We start from the raw sequence: 18000 nt of genomic DNA, 5'->3' as shown, positions 1-18000 counted from the left end.
GAATATCTCATTCATCTGGAATCCTCCATTTCCCAGTGATTCTGGATGAAGGAGTGGTTTAGGGGGATTTTTGGCCAAAGATCTGGGTTGTTGCCAGGACCCAAACTGATGAACCTGTTCTGTTTGTAAGGCAGTGAGTGAGAGATCTGTAACTTGGAGGTACAGACAGCAAAATGTTTTCAATCAAATCTTTTATTTTCCACTCAAGAAGACTTTGCTGTTGTTTAGTCACTAAGTCATGTCCAACACTTTTGCGACCCCATGGACTGTAGCCCACCAGGCTCCTCTGTCCACTGGATTTACCAGGCAAGAATACTACAGTGGGTTGCCATTTCCTTCACCAGGGGATCTTGCCAACCCAGGGATCGAGCCTGCGTCTCCTGCATTGGAGGATTCTTTGCCGCTAAGCCACTAGGGAAGCCCAAGAGAACATTGTTTAGTAGCTAACTTGTATCCAACACTTTTGTGACCCCATGGACTATAGCCCACCAGGCTCCTCTGTCCGTGGGATTTCCCAGACAAGAATACTAGAGTGGGTTGCCATGCCCTCCTCCAGGAGAGAACATTAGGGTAACAAAGCTCATATTGGTTGCCCATGCTCTGATGGTGAGGCATCTCCCTCTTAAACTGTTTCAAAGGTCCCGGGGAGCTGAGCACTGACATACTGTGCGTCTCAGGAGAGGTGGACAGAGAAAGGTCTGTCCACTGTCAGGCTCCGTGGAGCTAGTCACTGTGCCTCCTTTGAGGGACCAGCCTCCATCTTCTACCCAAGCTGGTAGAAAGTGGTGATGCCGAGTTACAACTTTCCTTTCTCTTGGCAGGCACTGGAGGTTGGCTTCCTCCTTTCTTCAACAGAGCTCTGACAAAGTAGCAAACACACAAGAGATTCCCCACTGCACAGGGATAGAGATTTTAGAACATCCCTTGATTTTGTATTTCTCCTCCAGTAGGGCATCTATAAACTTTCTCCTAGAAGTGAAATAGCTCTGCCTCTCATACACAAAGGAGGTGTTGGCTACTGGTCAAAGCTTCTGCTGCCCAGGCAGGTCGAGTCAAAGATCCCCTGATACAACCAGGATGGTGGTGTGTATCAGTGGTGTCTGGATTTTTTTTTTTTTGACTGTACCCCTCAGTAACAAAAAATCATTCCCAGGTAGCTCAAACGGTAAAGAATCTGCCCGTAATGCCAAAGACTTGGGTTCGATCCCTGAGTCGGGAAGATCCCCTGGAGAAGGACATGGCAATCCACTCCAGTATTCTTACCTGCAGAATTCCTCGGACAGAGGAACCTGGTGGGCTACAGTCCGTGGGGTCACAAAGAGTCGGACACGACTGAGTGACTAACACACAGTAAGAAATAATTTTACACTGCCACCCCGTACACACATGCATAAAATAAAAGTTTGATTAAACATTAGCATCCTATTATTTTGTTCAGTTCTATTTAATTAAAAACTGCTGGTCATAATCCATTGAATTGATTTATGGTTTACAAATGGGTCATGATGACCCACGGTTTGAAAATCACAAGTCCAAACAGAACTCAAAAACTAAGATCTTCACAGAAAAATGTGGGTAAGAAGAGAAAGCATGTGCAAATTAAAAATTATTAAATATTTATGTGGTATTTCTAGTATATGGTCATCTTTCTTCAGAAGTTTCATAGCAAAAGAAGCCAGCCCCGTATCCACCGGTCTGGGAGCAGAATCTGCTGTCATCAGGTCAAGGTGTCAGATACATCTGCCCTGGGTGGGGGGCTTAAGGCCCCGGAGCAAGGGGGCTGCTGGCTTTGGGCCTCCTTTCCTGCTAGTATGCTTGCCAGAAGGAGACTGCTCCATCAAGGGCTGTTCATGGTTCTGTTCACTGTTCTGTTCATGGTTAACTCAGGAGGGGAGGTGCCATCCTCTTCAGCTTTGGGGGTCCAGCCTTTCTTTTTTGCTTGTCATAGGTGGAGGTGTGTATGGGGCCTGGGCCTCAGTCTGGGCCGTGGTCTGATATTGCTGAAACTCCCTCCTCGGGTCTTGAGCATTACTTTACTGAGCTGCCATAAATTTCAGGTGGAACCCTGGGATGTTTGGTATTCCTATGGACTAGAGAAAAAAACACACAAAGGGAAAAGATAACAGCAGTTTGTCGTGTATTATTTATTATTTTATCCCTGGATTGGGAAGATCCCCTGGAGGAGGGCATGGCAACCCACTCCAGTATTCTTACTTGGAGAACCCCATGGACAGAGGAGCCTGATGGGTTCATAGGGTCATAAAGAGTCAGACAGGACTGAAGTGACTTAGCATGCACACACATTTGTTATTTTTGTTCATGAAGTGTGAAAGTGAAACTGTTATTTGCTCAGTGTCATGAGGCGTAATCACATACATTTATAACATATCTATGATATGGCACTAAATATGCCCTATATCTAAGGTGGTGGCCTTCTATGCCCCCAAAATGTTGAAGCCCCACCATGAACCTCTCTGGAATTTCTGGTAGGTGGCTCTACCTGCCCAGGGGCAGCAAGGGGTAGGGAGAGATACTGCACTCCCCGGGGGACCTCCCTCTCCCCCTCTCTCAGATGCAGCTGGGACTGGGTCCCTCCATGCTGTTTCAACCTGCATCTTGGAAGCTACGAAGTCCTTGTCCTTGGTTGTACCAGATGGATTGCAGTAAATCCGTCTACACTCGTTTGCGCATGGACAGAACAGAGGCATGTCACACACTCCTCTGGAGTGGGCAGGAATGCTACCTTTCCTGATCTATATTGCCAATCCGGGGGCTGTGTCTCAGTGTGTGCCCTGTAGCTAACAAGTCCCCAGTAAGTCCCAGTAAGTCCTGGATGACTTACTGTAACACAGCAAATAAGTAACAAAGCAGGGAAACAATGTATCCAGTAAATTATAAACTGCCTTATCTTCTATCAGTGATGATATAGTTGATGACAACCACAACCAACCTCTGAACAGCCACAAAATAACAAATCACACATTGAACACTTGCTGTGTGTTGCTCTCAGAGTTTTGTCTCAGGATCTTTTTATAATTGGGGTTTACAGATCCCTTTGAAATGGCCTCCTTTGACACAGTCAACTGCCTAAGGTATTATTATTTCCATTTTCTTTGCATGAAAATGCAGCTTTTTGAGATAAGATTGGATAAGTAACTTACCATGGGAACCTAGAAAGTCACAGAATCCAGAACAGCTCCAGAGGCTTCTCACGCAGACCCTGTGTTGATGACTTATCCACCGCAGGCAGAAGGGCAGGTGATTTCCAGGAGGCTGAGCTTGTTCTCAGCACAGAGGTTTCTCTCCCTCCCTTTTCCTTCTGTTTCGTATTCTCACTCACCACACCCACTCCATCTATCCCAGCCAGAGAGATTATTAGTGAGTGTGTTTTGGATGTCTCTGCCTCTCCATCTTTACTCCATATTTCCCCACCTAGAATATTCTCTTTTTTCTGCGACTCCTAAGTAGACTCTCCCCATCCTTCAAAGTCCAGGTCAAATTTCCTTCTCCTCTTCTTCTTCTTTTTTTTTTTTTTCCTTTAAAGGCAGCATTCTACATAACACTCCAGCCTGAGATCTTCCACTGGCTGGCAATTAAAATGAGCCTGTCTTATCTCTGGTAGCCCAAGCTTATGGACTCTCCTGCCCCTGAAACCCTTGATGGGGCCAGACATTATGTACTGAGCTCCTGATACGAGCAGGAAATGAGAAATATGAAAATGAGGATAGGGGATTCCCCCGCAGTCCAGTGGTTAATAATCTGTCTTCCAATGCAGGGGATGTGGGTTCTTCCATCCCTGTTCAAGGAATTAAGATCACACATGCTGTGGGCAACTAAACCCATGTGCCACAACTCCTGAGCCTGCATACTCTAGATAGAGTCTGTTCTCAGCAACAGAAAAAGCCTGCATACCTCAGTGAGAAACCCTTGAGCCGCAACAAGAGAAGCTTGTGTGCTGCAACTAGAGAAACCCTACGGGCTGCAACAAAGAGCCCAGGGGCCTCAATGGAGACCCAGCGCAGCAAAAATTTTTTAAAAATGAGGATAATCCTGCTGCAGAGGGTGGCTAAGGTGACTCAATGAGATTATATCCATAGTTGCCATTTATTGAAGGTGTATTAGTTATAATGGACAGAGGAGCCTCGTGGGCTACAATCCATGGGGTCACAAAGAGTCAGCCACGACTGAGCGACTGCACAACAATAACTATTAGTTATAAGCTCCAACATTATTTAAATATATAATCTCATTTAATTCTCAAAATACCCCTGTATAGCAAGTTTTATCATCATTATTTTACAAGTGAAGAAGCAGAGATTCACAGATGTTATGTAACTTGCCTAAAATCAGACAGGTAATGAGGGTTAGATCTGATTTCAAACCTAGGAAAGTTGGACCCTGGAATCTGTGCTGTTAACTGCTTCAGCATGCCAAGTATAGTACCTGGTACAGAGTAAGTGGTGGGTGAACGGTACCCATTACTAATATTGTTATATTAAGCCTAGAAGGTAGATAGAGAATATATCATCAAGTCTGTTTTACAGATGAGAAAGCTGAGGTTCAGTGGGGGTTTAAATGACTTGTCCAAGATTATGAAAGCAGTAAATAATAGAGCCAGGACTTCTTGACCCCACATCTAATTTTTTTTTTGCACTTTATTTTGTGGTCTCCTAAGAATGTTATGCATATATTCTTTGAAAAGAGGTTTCTCTGGGAACTGGGTGGTCAGATCAGCCCTCTTAACTGTGTGTCACAACATGACGCTGAGTGGGGAGGAGGGAAGTGTGCTTGTGGAACCACTTTGTGTGTGAAATTAGCAGCTGTAAGTATGGACTGGGGGATCCTAGCCACAGTGCTTTGGGCTCTGGGCTCCTTCCACAAGCTCCTGTACTCCCCCTGTTCTTTTTCAGGGAGAAGTCAACATATCTTGATTACAGCTCTCCTTCTGGGGTCCTCACTGTGGGCCAGCCATCTCTCAGAATGGGTTTGAGAATGATAGATTGCCAAGGTGGGCGTGACGAGTTCCCTTAGATGTTAGCTTCTCATGGTCAAGTTATAACCAAACCGTTATTACTATATGAGTTTCCTAGGGCTGCTGTAGCAAATCACCATCAATTGGGAGGCTTTAGACAACGGAAATGTATTCTCTCCTAATTCTCAAGGCCAGAAGTCCAAAGTCAGGGTGTGCAGGCTCATGTGCTCATAAAGGCTCTAGTAGAGAGACTGTGTCTTTTTCTTAGCTTCTTGTGGTGAATGAATCCTTGGTTTGCAGCCTCTAACTCCAGTCTCTCCTATCATCACATGTCATTCTTCTCCTGTGTCTTCCTGTCATCTTCATATTGAATTAAGTGAAAGTGAAAGTTGCTCAGACGTGTCCAACTCTTTGTGACCCCTTGGACTATACAGTCCTGGGAATTCTCTAGGCCAGAATACGGGGGTGAGTAGCCTTTACCTTTCTCCAGGGGACCTTCCCAACCCAGGGATCGAACCCAGGTCTCCCACATTGCAGGCGGATTCTTTACCAGCTGAGCCACAAGCGAAGCCCTCTTCTGTTACGTATATATTATTTTGTACATTTTTATTATGGCCCTTGTTACGTAAACCTCATATTCAGATGAAAGCACTGGTTTATATTCCCTGCTGTCCCTCACCCATGCGCTCTTCTAGGCAGGCCTCATATTTCGGTCACCTCTATGTTCTCCCAGTCTGATGCCTGGCACATAGTAGATGTTCAGTAAATGACAAATTAATGAGCAGATGAGAGGGAAATTTTGGATAGTTGGTAGGAGGGTGATCTAGATAAAGCCTACTTATTTGGGTGTGAATTTTGCAAAGTCCTAGTGATTCCTTCATTGGCTGCAGATCCCTGGACGCCACCGCTTCCCATTGGCAGTGTTTCTCAGTGGTTGTTCACCTGATTTCATGTAGATGAAGTTGTAGTCTCATTTTTATCAAAGCTCCTTGTTTTCTTCAAAGAGCACACTGTTGTGCCTGCTGGAACTCATTACCGTCATCATTCAGTATCCGTGGGGGATTTTCCAGGACCCCCCAAGATCCACAGCTGCTCAAGTCTTGTATAAAATGGGGTACTATTTGCATATAACTTACGTACACCCCCCTGGATACTTGAAGTCATCTCTGCTGCTGCTGCTGCTCTAAGTCGCTTCAGTCGTGTCCGACTCTGTGCGACCCCATAGACAGCAGCCCACTAGGCTCCTCTGTCCCTGGGATTCTCCAGGCAAGAACACTGGAGTGGGTTGCCATTTCCTTCTCCAATGCATGAAAGTGAAAAGTGAAAGGGAAGGCGCTCAGTCGTGCCCGACCTTTAGCGACCCCATAGCCTGGAGCCTGGTTACTTATAATACCTAATCCAATGTAAATGCTATGCAAATAGTTGCCAGTATGAGCAAATTCAAGTGTTGCTTTTTGAAACTTTCTGGAATTTTTCCCCCAAATAGTTTTCTTCCTCAGTTGGTTGAATCTGTGAATGTGGAATCTGCAGTTGCAGAATCCAAGGTTGTAGAGGGCTGACTATACTTGTCAGATTCTAGGACTCTCCATGAGGATCAGATGCTGTCTGAGGTGAGTTCAGATTCCTGGTGCCTTAGTGCTATAAGAAAGGAATTGAGTAAATTCTGCTCCTGGAACCACAAAGGATTGTCAAGAAATCTTCAGGATATAATTCGGAAAAGATAAAATATATGTACTTTATATAAGTATTTTTAATGAAAATAGCCTTAATTCCTTTTTACATGTAAAAATACTAAATGTTCATTGAAGAGGATCATAAAGAGCCTCATCCAGGTTAAGTTATTTAATTAATGAAAGAATACTTCAAGTATCTAGGAAGGGAAACAAGCCAAATTCCCAAAACAGGAATGGACAGCAGGGAAACTGGATCGCCTTGGTCTTCTCTTCAATGACAGAAGCCAATGGAACAAGTTTAACAGAGTTCTGAGGGAAAGTTTTAGATCATGCATTACACCAGCAAGGGTATCATTTAAATATAAACGCCACACCATCATCAAAAAGTCTACAAATAATAAATGTTGGAGAGAGTGTGCAGAGAAAGGCATTCTCACACACTGTTGGTGGGAATGTAAATTGGTGCAGGTACTATGAAGAACAGTATGGAGGTTCCTTAAAAATCTAAAAATACTGTGTGATCCAGCAGTCCCCTTCCTGAGCATATATCCAGAAAAGATGAAAACTCTAATTTGAAAAGACACATGCACCCCAGGGTTCATTGCAGCACAATTTACAATAGCCAAGACATGGAAGCAACCTAAATGTCCTTTGACAGATGAATGAATGAAGAATATATGGTACATACACAAATGGAATACCATTCAGCCATAAAAAAGAATGAAATAATGCCTTTTGCAGCCACATGGATGGACCTAGAGATTATCACAGTAAGTGAAGTAAGAGAAAGACGGATATTCTATGATATCACTTACATGTGGAATCTTAAAAAATATGATACTAATGAGCCTATTTACAAAATAGAAACAGACTCAGAAACAGACATAGAAAACAAACTTAAGGTTACCGAAAGAGAAAGGTGGGGAAAAGGCAGGGAAGAAGATAAATTGGAAGTATGAGGTTAATAGTTATGTATTACTATTTATAGAATAGATAAACAACAGTCAGCTCCTATATAGCACAGGGAACTATATTCAGTATCTTGTAATAACCTGTAATGGAAAAGAATCCGCAAAATAATATATAGGTAGATGTATAACTAAATCACTTTGCTGTATGCCTGAAACTGATACAACATGGTAGATCAACTGTGCCTCAATAAAAAATAATAGTTTCAAATATGAAGGCCATAGGTAGATGGCCTCAAATATGAAAGAACTCAGGAAATACTGATGCCCTCCCTTCTGAGCCATTTTGGTGAAAGATCATGAATTGATGAAATCCAGCCAACCAAGAAATGAACCAGAATACAAATCTTAGGGATGGAAAAGCTATGGTAACAGGACTGGTAGTCAGCATCGCATTTATTTTAATAGAGTTAAGACAAAACAACTAGGGGAATTATGATTGGAGAACAGTGTGTGTTATAGATGCAAATTAAGTAAAAATAATGTAAAATTATTGAGAAGGAGATGGAGGTACAGTAGGGCTAATCCTTTCACCACAGGCTGTCAAGTATCTGAAACTAAGACTGAAATAGATCATTAAAACATTTTAATGTCTCAGTCCTCTTATTTTCATAAACTCCTTTTTAACTTTGGAAGGGTCTTTTAGGAATTAATTTTTCCTGTGCTAGAGAAACAATCATTTGAAATTCAGCAATTCCTTCAGCTTCCTTTCAGTTTCCTTTTCTTCTGTGAAATTTAGCTAAAATTAGGCTTGATATTTTATTTTTATATTATGTTATTTATTTTTAAAATTTTTGCTGTGCTGGGTCTCTGTGGTGGTGCATGGGCTTTCTACTAGTTGCAGTGTGCGAAGGCGTCTCCTGTGGTGGAACACGGGATCTAGCGTGCGCAGGCTCAGTAGTTACGGTCTGCAGCCTCTCTAGTTGAGGTGTGTGGGCTCCGTAGCCGCGGCATATGCGCTCAGTTGCCCCGCAGCGTGCGGAATCTTAGTTCCCTGAGCAGGGATTGTACCCATATCCCCTGCATTGGAAGGCAAATTCTTAACCAGTGGACCACCACGGAAGTCCCAGTACTTTATTTTTAAATAGTGTATAGAATATAGCTTTTAGAACTGATGCTTTTGAACTGTGGTGTTGGAGAAGACTCTTGAGAGCCCCTTGGACTGCAAGGAAATCCAACCAGTCCATCCTAAAGGAAATTAGTCCTGAATATTCATTGGAAGGACTGATGTTGAAGCTGAAACTCCAATATGTTGGGCACCTAGTAAGAACTGACTCCTTGGAAAAGACCCTGATGCTGGGAAAGATTGAAGGCAGGAGGAGAAGGGCATGATAGAGGATGAGATGGTTGGATGGCATCACCAACTCAATGGACATGAGTTTGAGTAAGCTCCGGGAGTTGGTGATGGCCAGGGAAGCCTGGAGTGCTGCAGTCCATGGGGTTGCAAAGAGTTGGACACGACTGAACAACTGAACTGAACTGATAGAATATAGTCTCCTTCTTTTAAATGAGACTATTATATTACTCATGCCTATCTGTCCATCCATCCTGCTTGCATATCTGTGTAAGGGAATGCCCATTACAATCATCACCGAATGTTAATACTAATTATTTTAGTTGGTGGATTTTGGACAGTTTGTTGCTTTCTTCTTTGTATTTTTCTTTTTGCTTATTTTTGAACAGTGAGCATGTATCATTTTAATAAAGTGGATAAGGTTATTATTTAGAAAAGACAGATGAGAGTGGGAGAAACTATATAACATGTAAGAATAAAAATTGATATGTATAATATATGAAGAACTTCTACAAAACAATAGGAAAAAGGTAAAATGTTCAGTTAAAAAAATTGGGGTGATATGCCTATGTAACTCAAAAAATAACATATGGAAATAAATATATAAAATGCATAATCACTGAGATCAAGGAAAAGTAAATTTAAATGAGACCTTTTTTTCAAACCTCTCTTACTAAAGTCTAGTGAGGACTGATAATATACAGTGTTGGGGAGGGCTTCTGGGAATGGGAGTGCTTGCACACTTTTGGTGAAAATATAAATTGAGAAGGCTCTTTTGGAGGGCAATTCAACACTGTTTTCCAACATTTAAAAGATATATTCTTCTGATCTAGTAAATCCACTTTCTCAGAAGTCCTAGCTTAGCTAGAGAAACATTCTCAGGGATGCCCATGAATATCTGCCTGAGGATGTTCATTTAACTCTTCTTAGCAGTAGTGAAAAGCAAAGCAATTAGGGTGACCTTGAACTGTGGAAGATGCCTAATTATGAACATGGTAGTTGGCATGTACTGATAAAGAAAGATCTATGTGACAGATCTATTACTAGGTGAAAAACAGAACAGCAAATAATACAATGACCTCAGTTATATAACTAGAAAAAGCTGTGTGTTTGTGAGAGATGACTATGGAAATGCAGAGAAAGACTGGGAGGATACACAGCAGTCTTAGCAGTGGCTCCTCCTGGGGAGGGGCATGGGGTTGGGGGAGAGCATGAAGGGAAGCGTTTGTGTTTTATTTCATATGACTTTGTGTTGTTTGAATCTTTTGCTGTGAGAATGTATTCATATAATATTTAAAAAATTTTTTAACTTGGGTATATGAACCTAAAGATCCATAACTTGATAGTAGGATTTAGATAAAACTGGGGCTGGGACACAAAGTGGAAATGGTGACAGAGGCCGTGGGGAGCAGGAAAGGGGGAAAAGGGATATTTTGTGCTTTAGACAGACCCATAATACCACACCAAGTAACAGCATTCCTGTGAGACATGCTGACTGCAGGGTTTCTGTTGTGAAATTCTCATCTCCTTGGTACAGTTTAGCTACATATTTGAATTGACCGTGAACAGAGAACTCTAAGGGCTTCCCTGTGGCACAGCTGGTAAAGAATCTGCCCACAATGTGGGATACCTGGGTTCGATTCCTGGGTTGGGAAGATCCCCTGGAGAAGGGAAAGGCTACCTACTCCAGTATTCTGGCCTAGAGAATTCTATGGACTGTATAGCCCATGTGGCCACAAAGAGTCAGACACAACTGAGCAACTTTCACAACATAACATGTCCTTTAATAGGTGAACAAATAAACAAACTGTAGTACAGCTTTACCATGGAATATCATTCATCGATAAGAAGAAATGGGCTATCCAGCCACAAAAGGACATGGGAGAATCTTAAAAACATATTGCTAAGTAAAAGAAGTCAGTCTGAAAAAGCTACATACCATGTGATTCCAACTATGTGACATTCCGGAAAAAACAGAACTATGGAGACAATAAAAAGGAGAACTCTATGGGGCTTCCCTGTTGGCTCAGTCAGTAAAGAATCTGCCTGTAATGCAGGAGACCTCTTAGGTTGGTAAAAGGATACTCATAGAGAAGATGGGAGGGGTGGGCCTAAGGAGTGCAGCATTTGACGGAAGTATCCTTTACTCCACTTAAAATGTATATATTTCATATCTGTATAGATTTGTGTAGACTATAAACATATATGTGTATATATATACACACATATATATGTATATACATCTTTTTGGATCAGAGTTTGGAAAATTATTCTGTAATGTAGTAACCTGTGCTGGTCAAGGAACTGTACTTGGTTTGGCCTTAATTATTCATGCTATAGACTTTTTGCTGGAGAAGAACACTGTAGAGATGGAGGTCACTGGTCTTTTACAATTCTTCCTGGTTCTGTAGTAGGAGTTTCACATTTTAGAGAATTGTGAGCTTCTATGTAAAAGGTGCAGTTTTGCCTTCAAGGGAAGTGCCATGTGTCATAAATAAGAATCAGCCCTGAGAAGGACTCAGAACTCTCTCTCCTGTTCTCCTTAGGGCATCAATTGAAGAGAAATATGGCAAAGATCTGCTCAGCCTCGCTAGGAAGAAGCCATGTGGACAGTCTGAGACCAAGTAGGTTCCATGTTTCTTTCTGGTTTCCAGGTTGTCTGATACCACTCAGGAGCCCCATCACTTCATCAGACAGACCTGGCCAGTAGGGTGAAATGTGTTGGGTGAAAAAAATGTTTACTTTTTTTCTTATTTCTAGTTGTGAAAAACAGAAATACAGAAAGAAATCTAAAATGAACTATGAAGCCATAACTCAATATTTTCTAAATTTTCCTTTGAAGTCCTTTTCTGTGTATACTTTTTATAGGTAGAATTATGCATAATTTTATGCTAGAAATTCAGTAGAGTGTATTATTGTTTTGTATATATATTTGTATATGTGTACATATTGTATGAAACACATAGTTTGTAATTGTTACGAGAGACTGTCTTTGCATCATTTCATAGTTCTCACCATTGATGTGAGGATTCTGTACCTCGACTATTCATTCTTCCATCATTCATTGAACACTCTTGAGGATACAGAGATGTCCAGACATGGTGCCTGCTTTGGGAACACAGTCCCTCATTTGCAAGGCTGACTTGGGCAATCATATGGGATCGCAAATGTAGATGGGCTTCAGAACCGGTTTACTATCTTTGTGTTGATACGTCATGTCTGACTCTGTGTGACCCCATGGGCTGTAGCCTGCCAGGCTCCTCTGTCCGTGGGATTCTCCAGGCAAGAATACTGGAGTAGGTAGCCCTTTTTTTCTCCAGGGATCCTCCCGACGCAGGGATCAAACCCACATCTCTTGCATTTCCTTCATTACCAGGAGGATTCTTACTCTTTGCTGTCACTATTTGAAATTCTTAGTGATTTATAAACAAAGAATGGCACATTTTTGTTTTGCAGTGGGCCTCACAAATTATGTAGATATTCCTAGCACGTGGAAACTTCTAGATTCCTTCCATACGTAGCATACTGAGGGAGACTTGGGGAAAATAGTTTAGGCAGACCTTTGCAGATCTCTGCAGATGTAATCGTACCTCATGCTGTCGTGCACACTGCTTTGTGCTGTAGACAGCGGCAAACCTGCCTTGAGGTCTGTGTCTGCTCAGAGGCAGTATTGGGGCAGACAAGACATTGCCCTTCCCTTTCTCTTCTCTTGATCCTAAGACACGTACACCTGCACCCGCACACCCACTCATCCCAGGTTGCAAAGTACTGGATTACGGAGGAGGAGGAAAACATTGGGAGATATTCAAAGTATTAATAGTTACATAAGTCTTAAAAAGGGGCCGCTGCATCTGTGGCTCAGTCAGTGGTAAGGAATCTGCCTGCCCATGCAGGAGACTCTGGTTCAATCCCGGGATCAGGAGGATCCCCTGGAGAAGGGAAGGGCAACCCACTCCACTATTCATGCCTGGAGAATTCCATGGACAGAGAAGCCTGGCGAGCTACAGTCCATGGGGTCACAAAGAGCTGGACCCAACTGAGCAACTGAGCATGCTACAAGCCTTAAAAAATATGTTACCCTCAGACATAGGACATTAGTACATGGAGAATTTTTTGTTGATTATATTATTTGATTATATTATTTATCTTTCTGATGTTTTAAATGTAAAAACACACTGAAAATTAAAAAGGCAAACATAATGAATGGCTGTGAATCCATCACTTAAACTTAACAATTATTCATACACATCATATTTTCTTAATGTAATTTTTTTATGAATTTAAATCTGGAGTCAACTAGATTTTACTAGTAATTAGCCATATTTATAGACCCAGATAATCACCATGGTGTGATCACTGACCTAGAGCCAGACATCCTGGAATGTGAAGTCAAGTGGGCCTTAGAAAGCATCACTACGAACAAAGCTGGTGGAGGTGATGGAATTCCAGTTGAGCTATTTCAAATCCTGAAAGATGATGCTGTGAAAGTGCTGCACTCAATATGCCAGCAAATTTGGAAAACTCAGCAGTGGCCACAGGACTGGAAAAGGTCAGTTTTCATTCCAATCCCGAAGAAAGGCAATGCCAAAGAATGCTCAAACTACCGCACAATTGCACTCATCTCACATGCTAGTAAAGTAATGCTCAAAATTCTCCAAGCCAGGCTTCAGCAATATGAGAACTGTGAACTTCCAGATGTTCAAGCTGGTTTTAGAAAAGGCAGAAGAAACAGATCAAATTGCCAACATCTGCTGGATCATCGAAAAAGCAAGAGAGTTCCAGAAAAACATCTATTTCTGCTTTATTGACTATGCCAAAGCCTTTGACTGTGTGGATGACAATAAACTGGAAAATTCTGAATTCAGAGATGGGAATACCAGACCACTTGAACTGCCTCTTGAGAAATCTATATGCAGGTCAGGAAGCAACAGTTAGAACTGGACATGGAACAACAGACTGGTTCCAAATAGGAAAGGGGGTATGTCAAGGCTGTATATTGTCACCCTGCTTATTTAACTTCTATGCAGAGTACATCATGAGAAACGCTGGACTGGAAGAAGCACAAGCTGGAATCAAGATTGCCGAGAGAAATATCAATAACCTCAGATGTGGAGATGACACCACCCTTATGGCAGAAAGTGAAGAGGAACTGAAAAGCCTCTTGATGAAAGTGAAAGTGGAGAGTGAAAAAGTTGGCTTAAAGCTCAACATTCAGAAAACGAAGATGATGGCATCTGGTCCCATCACTTCATGGGAAATAGATGGGGAAACAGTGAAAACAGCCTCAGACTTTATTTTTCTGGGCTCCAAAATCACTGCAGATGGTGACTGCAGCCATGAAATTAAAAGACGCTTACTCCTTGGAAGGAAAGTTATGACCAACCTAGATAGCATATTCAAAAGCAGAGACATTACTTTGCCAACAAAGGTCCGTCTAGTCAAGGCTATAGTTTTTCCTGTGGTCATGTATGGATGTGAGAGTTGGACTGTGAAGAAGGCTGAGCGCTGAAGAATTGATGCTTTTGAACTGTGGTGTTGGAGAAGACTCTTGAGAGTCCCTTGGACTGCAAGGAGATCCAACCAGTCCATTCTGAAGAAGATCAGCCCTGGGATTTCTTTGGAAGGAATGAGGCTGAAGCTGCAACTCCAGTACTTTGGCCACCTCATGCGAAGAGTTGACTCATTGGAAAAGACTCTGATACTGGGAGGGATTGGGGGCAGGAGGAGAAGGGGACATCAGAGGATGAGATGGCTGGATGGCATCGCTGACTCGATGGACATGAGTCTGGGTGAACTCCGGGAGTTGGTGATAGACAGGGAGGCCTGGCGTGCTGCGATTCATGGGGTCGCAAAGAGTCGGACACGACTGAGCGACTGAACTGAACTGATAGATGAAACTCTGAGTTCTAGAGTTGGTCATTGTCACAGACATGTCACTGTTTCTAGGCTGTTTCAGGGGACAGATTTTATTTTGTTTATTATTTATTTATCTATTTGGCTGTCTTGGGTTTTAACTGCAGCCAGCAGACTCCCTAGTTGTGCTGTATGACTTAGTTGCTCCCTGGTATGTGGGATCTTCAGTCCCCAACCAGGGGTCGAACCCATGACCCCTGCATTGCAACACATATTCTTAACTGCTGGATTACTGGGGAAGTCCCAGGGGACAGATTTTAAAAGCTTGAGTTCATATTGATATGTCTAATTCAAATTTAATTTATAATTCACTTCTTATATTTTATATTTATTTCCTCTTAACATAGAAAATCTTGGTTCCTGATAACATTATCATAATTATTGGCTTTGTATGACAATATATATTAAAATGTTTCAAAATGATATTAATACAGCTACTAACAATGAAACTTCTGAATGAAACATTTCTTTACAGTGCTTTTTGCAGTTCCTCTTGCAGTTCCTCTTGACCTTGTATACCACTAAGAATATTGTTTTCTAAGGTCACTTATGGAGAAGGCAATGGCACCCCACTCCAGCACTCTTGCCTGGAAAATCCCATGGATGGAGGAGCCTGATAGGCTGCAGTCCATGGGGTTGTTAAGAGTAGGACACGACTGAGCGACTTCACTTTCACTTTTCACTTTCATGCATTGGAGAAGGAAATGGCAACCCACTCCAGTGTTCTTGCCTGGAGAATCCCAGGGATGGGGCAGCCTGGTGGGCTGCTGTCTATGGGGTTGCACAGAGTTGGACACGACTGAAGCAATGTAGCAGTAAGGTCACTTAAAATACTATTTTCTCTGTGTGATTATGTAAGCAGTTTCATATACAGTTAAGTTTGTTTGTTTGTTTTAAATGTTCAGATCACATCAGATCAGTCGCTCAGTCGTGTCCGACTCTTTGCAACCCCGTGAATCGCAGCACGCCAGGCCTCCCTGTCCATCACCAACTCCCAGAGGTCACCCAGACTCATGTCCATCGAGTCAGGGATGCCATCCAGCCATCTCATTCTCTGTCATCCCCTTCTCCTCCTGCCCCCAATCCCTCCCAGCATCAGAGTCTTTTCCAATGAGTCAGCTCTTTGCATGAGGTGGCCAAAGGACTGGAGTTTCAGCTTTAGCATCATTCCTTCCAAAGAAATTCCAGGGCTGATCTCCTTGAGAATGGACCGGTTGGATCTCCTTGCAGTCCAAGGGACTCTCAAGAGTCTTCTCCAACACCACAGTTCAAAAGCATCAATTCTTCAGCACTCAGCCTTCTTCACAGTCCAACTCTCACATCCATACATGACCACAGGAAAAACCATAGCCTTGACTAGACGAACCTTTGTTGGCAAAGTAATGTCTCTGCTTTTGAATATGCTATCTAGGTTGGTCATAACTTTCCTTTTTCTTGCATGATTTAGCTTCATGTTTTTGAATATGTAAAACATTTCCATATTCACATGTCAGACCTACATACTATTAGGGTTAGGTAAGTTTCATTCAAGGACAGTTTCTGTAGTTTCAAGGAAGATTAGTTTCTGTAGTTTCAAGGAAGAAGGGGCCAAAAAAAAAAAAAAGAGGTCAGTGGATCTAAAGCCTTGTTTATCATAAAGAAATCATAAGTCATTTGGAAAGATATCCAAAAAGTTTTTAGGTGATGTGAGGGAGAATAGCCATGTTCTCTCACATAGTATTGCTTGGAAAACATATTTAGCAGAATGAGTCTGATGCAAAGTGGTATTTCTTATATTCTTGTGTGTTTGATTTATAACTTGGTAAATTTTTCAAGAGACTCTAGCACCAATCTCTTCTGTGAAAAAAGCTCGTCAGTTTTCCTTCTAAGAATTTCTCCGAGAGGAAGGTGAATAGGATATGAGACCTGCAGACTATAATTCCAAGGTTGAAGTGAAAGGCCTTTCAGGTACTTCTGGTTTTGTCACCTCCAGGATGCTCTTTAGGAAGATTTCCTCAATGAACGTGCACAACTTTGCTTGTTCAGGGCCTAGGTAGGATTTTTTTCTGCCTCATTGACCACTTTGAGAGACTTCGTAGCTTCTGGTGGGCCCTTTTAAGGTTTAAGGCCAAAGTGTTTGTAAGAGTGGCGGGATATTTTCTCTTCCCACAGTTAAGGAGAACACCTGGGAGGAGAGGGCAGGGACACAGTGAGAACATCATCCCCAAGGTCCACATTCACTCCTCGGATTGTTGTCACCATCTAAACACGAGCAGCAATGAAGTGATGCTGCAGGACAACAACTGCTGCTGCTGCTGAGTCGCTCAGTCGTGTCCGACTCTGCGCGACCCCAGAGACGGCAGCCCACCAGGCTCCTCCGTCCCTGGGATTTTCCAGGCAAGAGTACTGGAGTGGGGTGCCATTGCCTTCTCCGGCAGGACAACAAAGGTGATGACAAATAAAGAGAGTTTGGGCTGCTCTATTAGTGGCCTTTTAACCAGTCACTTAGGCTGGGGGAAAAAGTTTAGACTCCGAACAGACTTCATCTCTGTCACTTTCCAGCTTCACAGCTCATTATGGGGAAAGACTTCCAGTTCTATCTGAGGCCAAGACCAGCTTTCTCTCTCGCTAATTCCAGTCATAAGTCTGCTCTTGAGTGAGGCTCGTGCATCTTACTGGACCAGTTGTGCGTTTGTTTAGACACGGACACTTTCTGGTGCATTTTCCTTGAGAAATTGTATCATAAGGCAGGGAAAGTGTACAGAGACTGTGCAGTTAAAGTTTTTCTGCTTAACGTGTTGGTAATAATTGGGAATGTTTATATGAGAAAAGGCAGGGCGACATAAGGACTCTTTGTTTGAGGATGAATAAGCAGAATGGGAAAAATGAGGTGTAGTTAAAAAGAAGGGGCCAAAAAAAAAAAAAAAAAAAGAAGAGGCCAGCCAAAAGATACAAGGCTTTTTAGTTTGTAAGACAGCAGAACTTGCCACCTACATGTATATGTGTAGAATACAATCCGTGATCCTACGCTGTTGTGGCTACGGGCTGGGACCATGACTTCACTTAGTCCCATTTCTTCCTGAGTGGCTGGAGTGATCCCAGTGAGGTCTGCATTCGTGAGGGCAGTGATGAGCAAGAGAATCCCAAGAGCCACTTCACCTCAAAAGGAAGCTTGTTAAGGAAGTGTAGGACGGGAAGAAC

The 18000-nt window shown here is 42.5% G+C and overlaps 1 protein-coding gene across 3 annotated transcripts in view; it reads left to right on the top strand.

Annotated features, from left to right (window-relative positions):
* PSTPIP2 (proline-serine-threonine phosphatase interacting protein 2) overlaps positions 1-18000 on the top strand; it is a 115954-nt gene that overhangs the window by 43987 nt on the left and 53967 nt on the right. For all 3 annotated transcript variants that reach the window (XM_059880820.1, XM_005224178.5, NM_001101112.1), the window contains 1 exon segment: positions 11454-11531. In XM_059880820.1, the coding sequence (XP_059736803.1) occupies positions 11454-11531 (78 nt within the window).

The sequence above is a fragment of the Bos taurus genome, chromosome 24 (genome assembly GCF_002263795.3).
Source record: "Bos taurus isolate L1 Dominette 01449 registration number 42190680 breed Hereford chromosome 24, ARS-UCD2.0, whole genome shotgun sequence".
In the NCBI taxonomy this organism is placed as follows: domain Eukaryota; kingdom Metazoa; phylum Chordata; class Mammalia; order Artiodactyla; family Bovidae; genus Bos; species Bos taurus.
The sequence above is the reverse complement of the archived record's forward strand: the minus strand, read 5'-3'. Positions and strand labels throughout refer to the sequence as shown.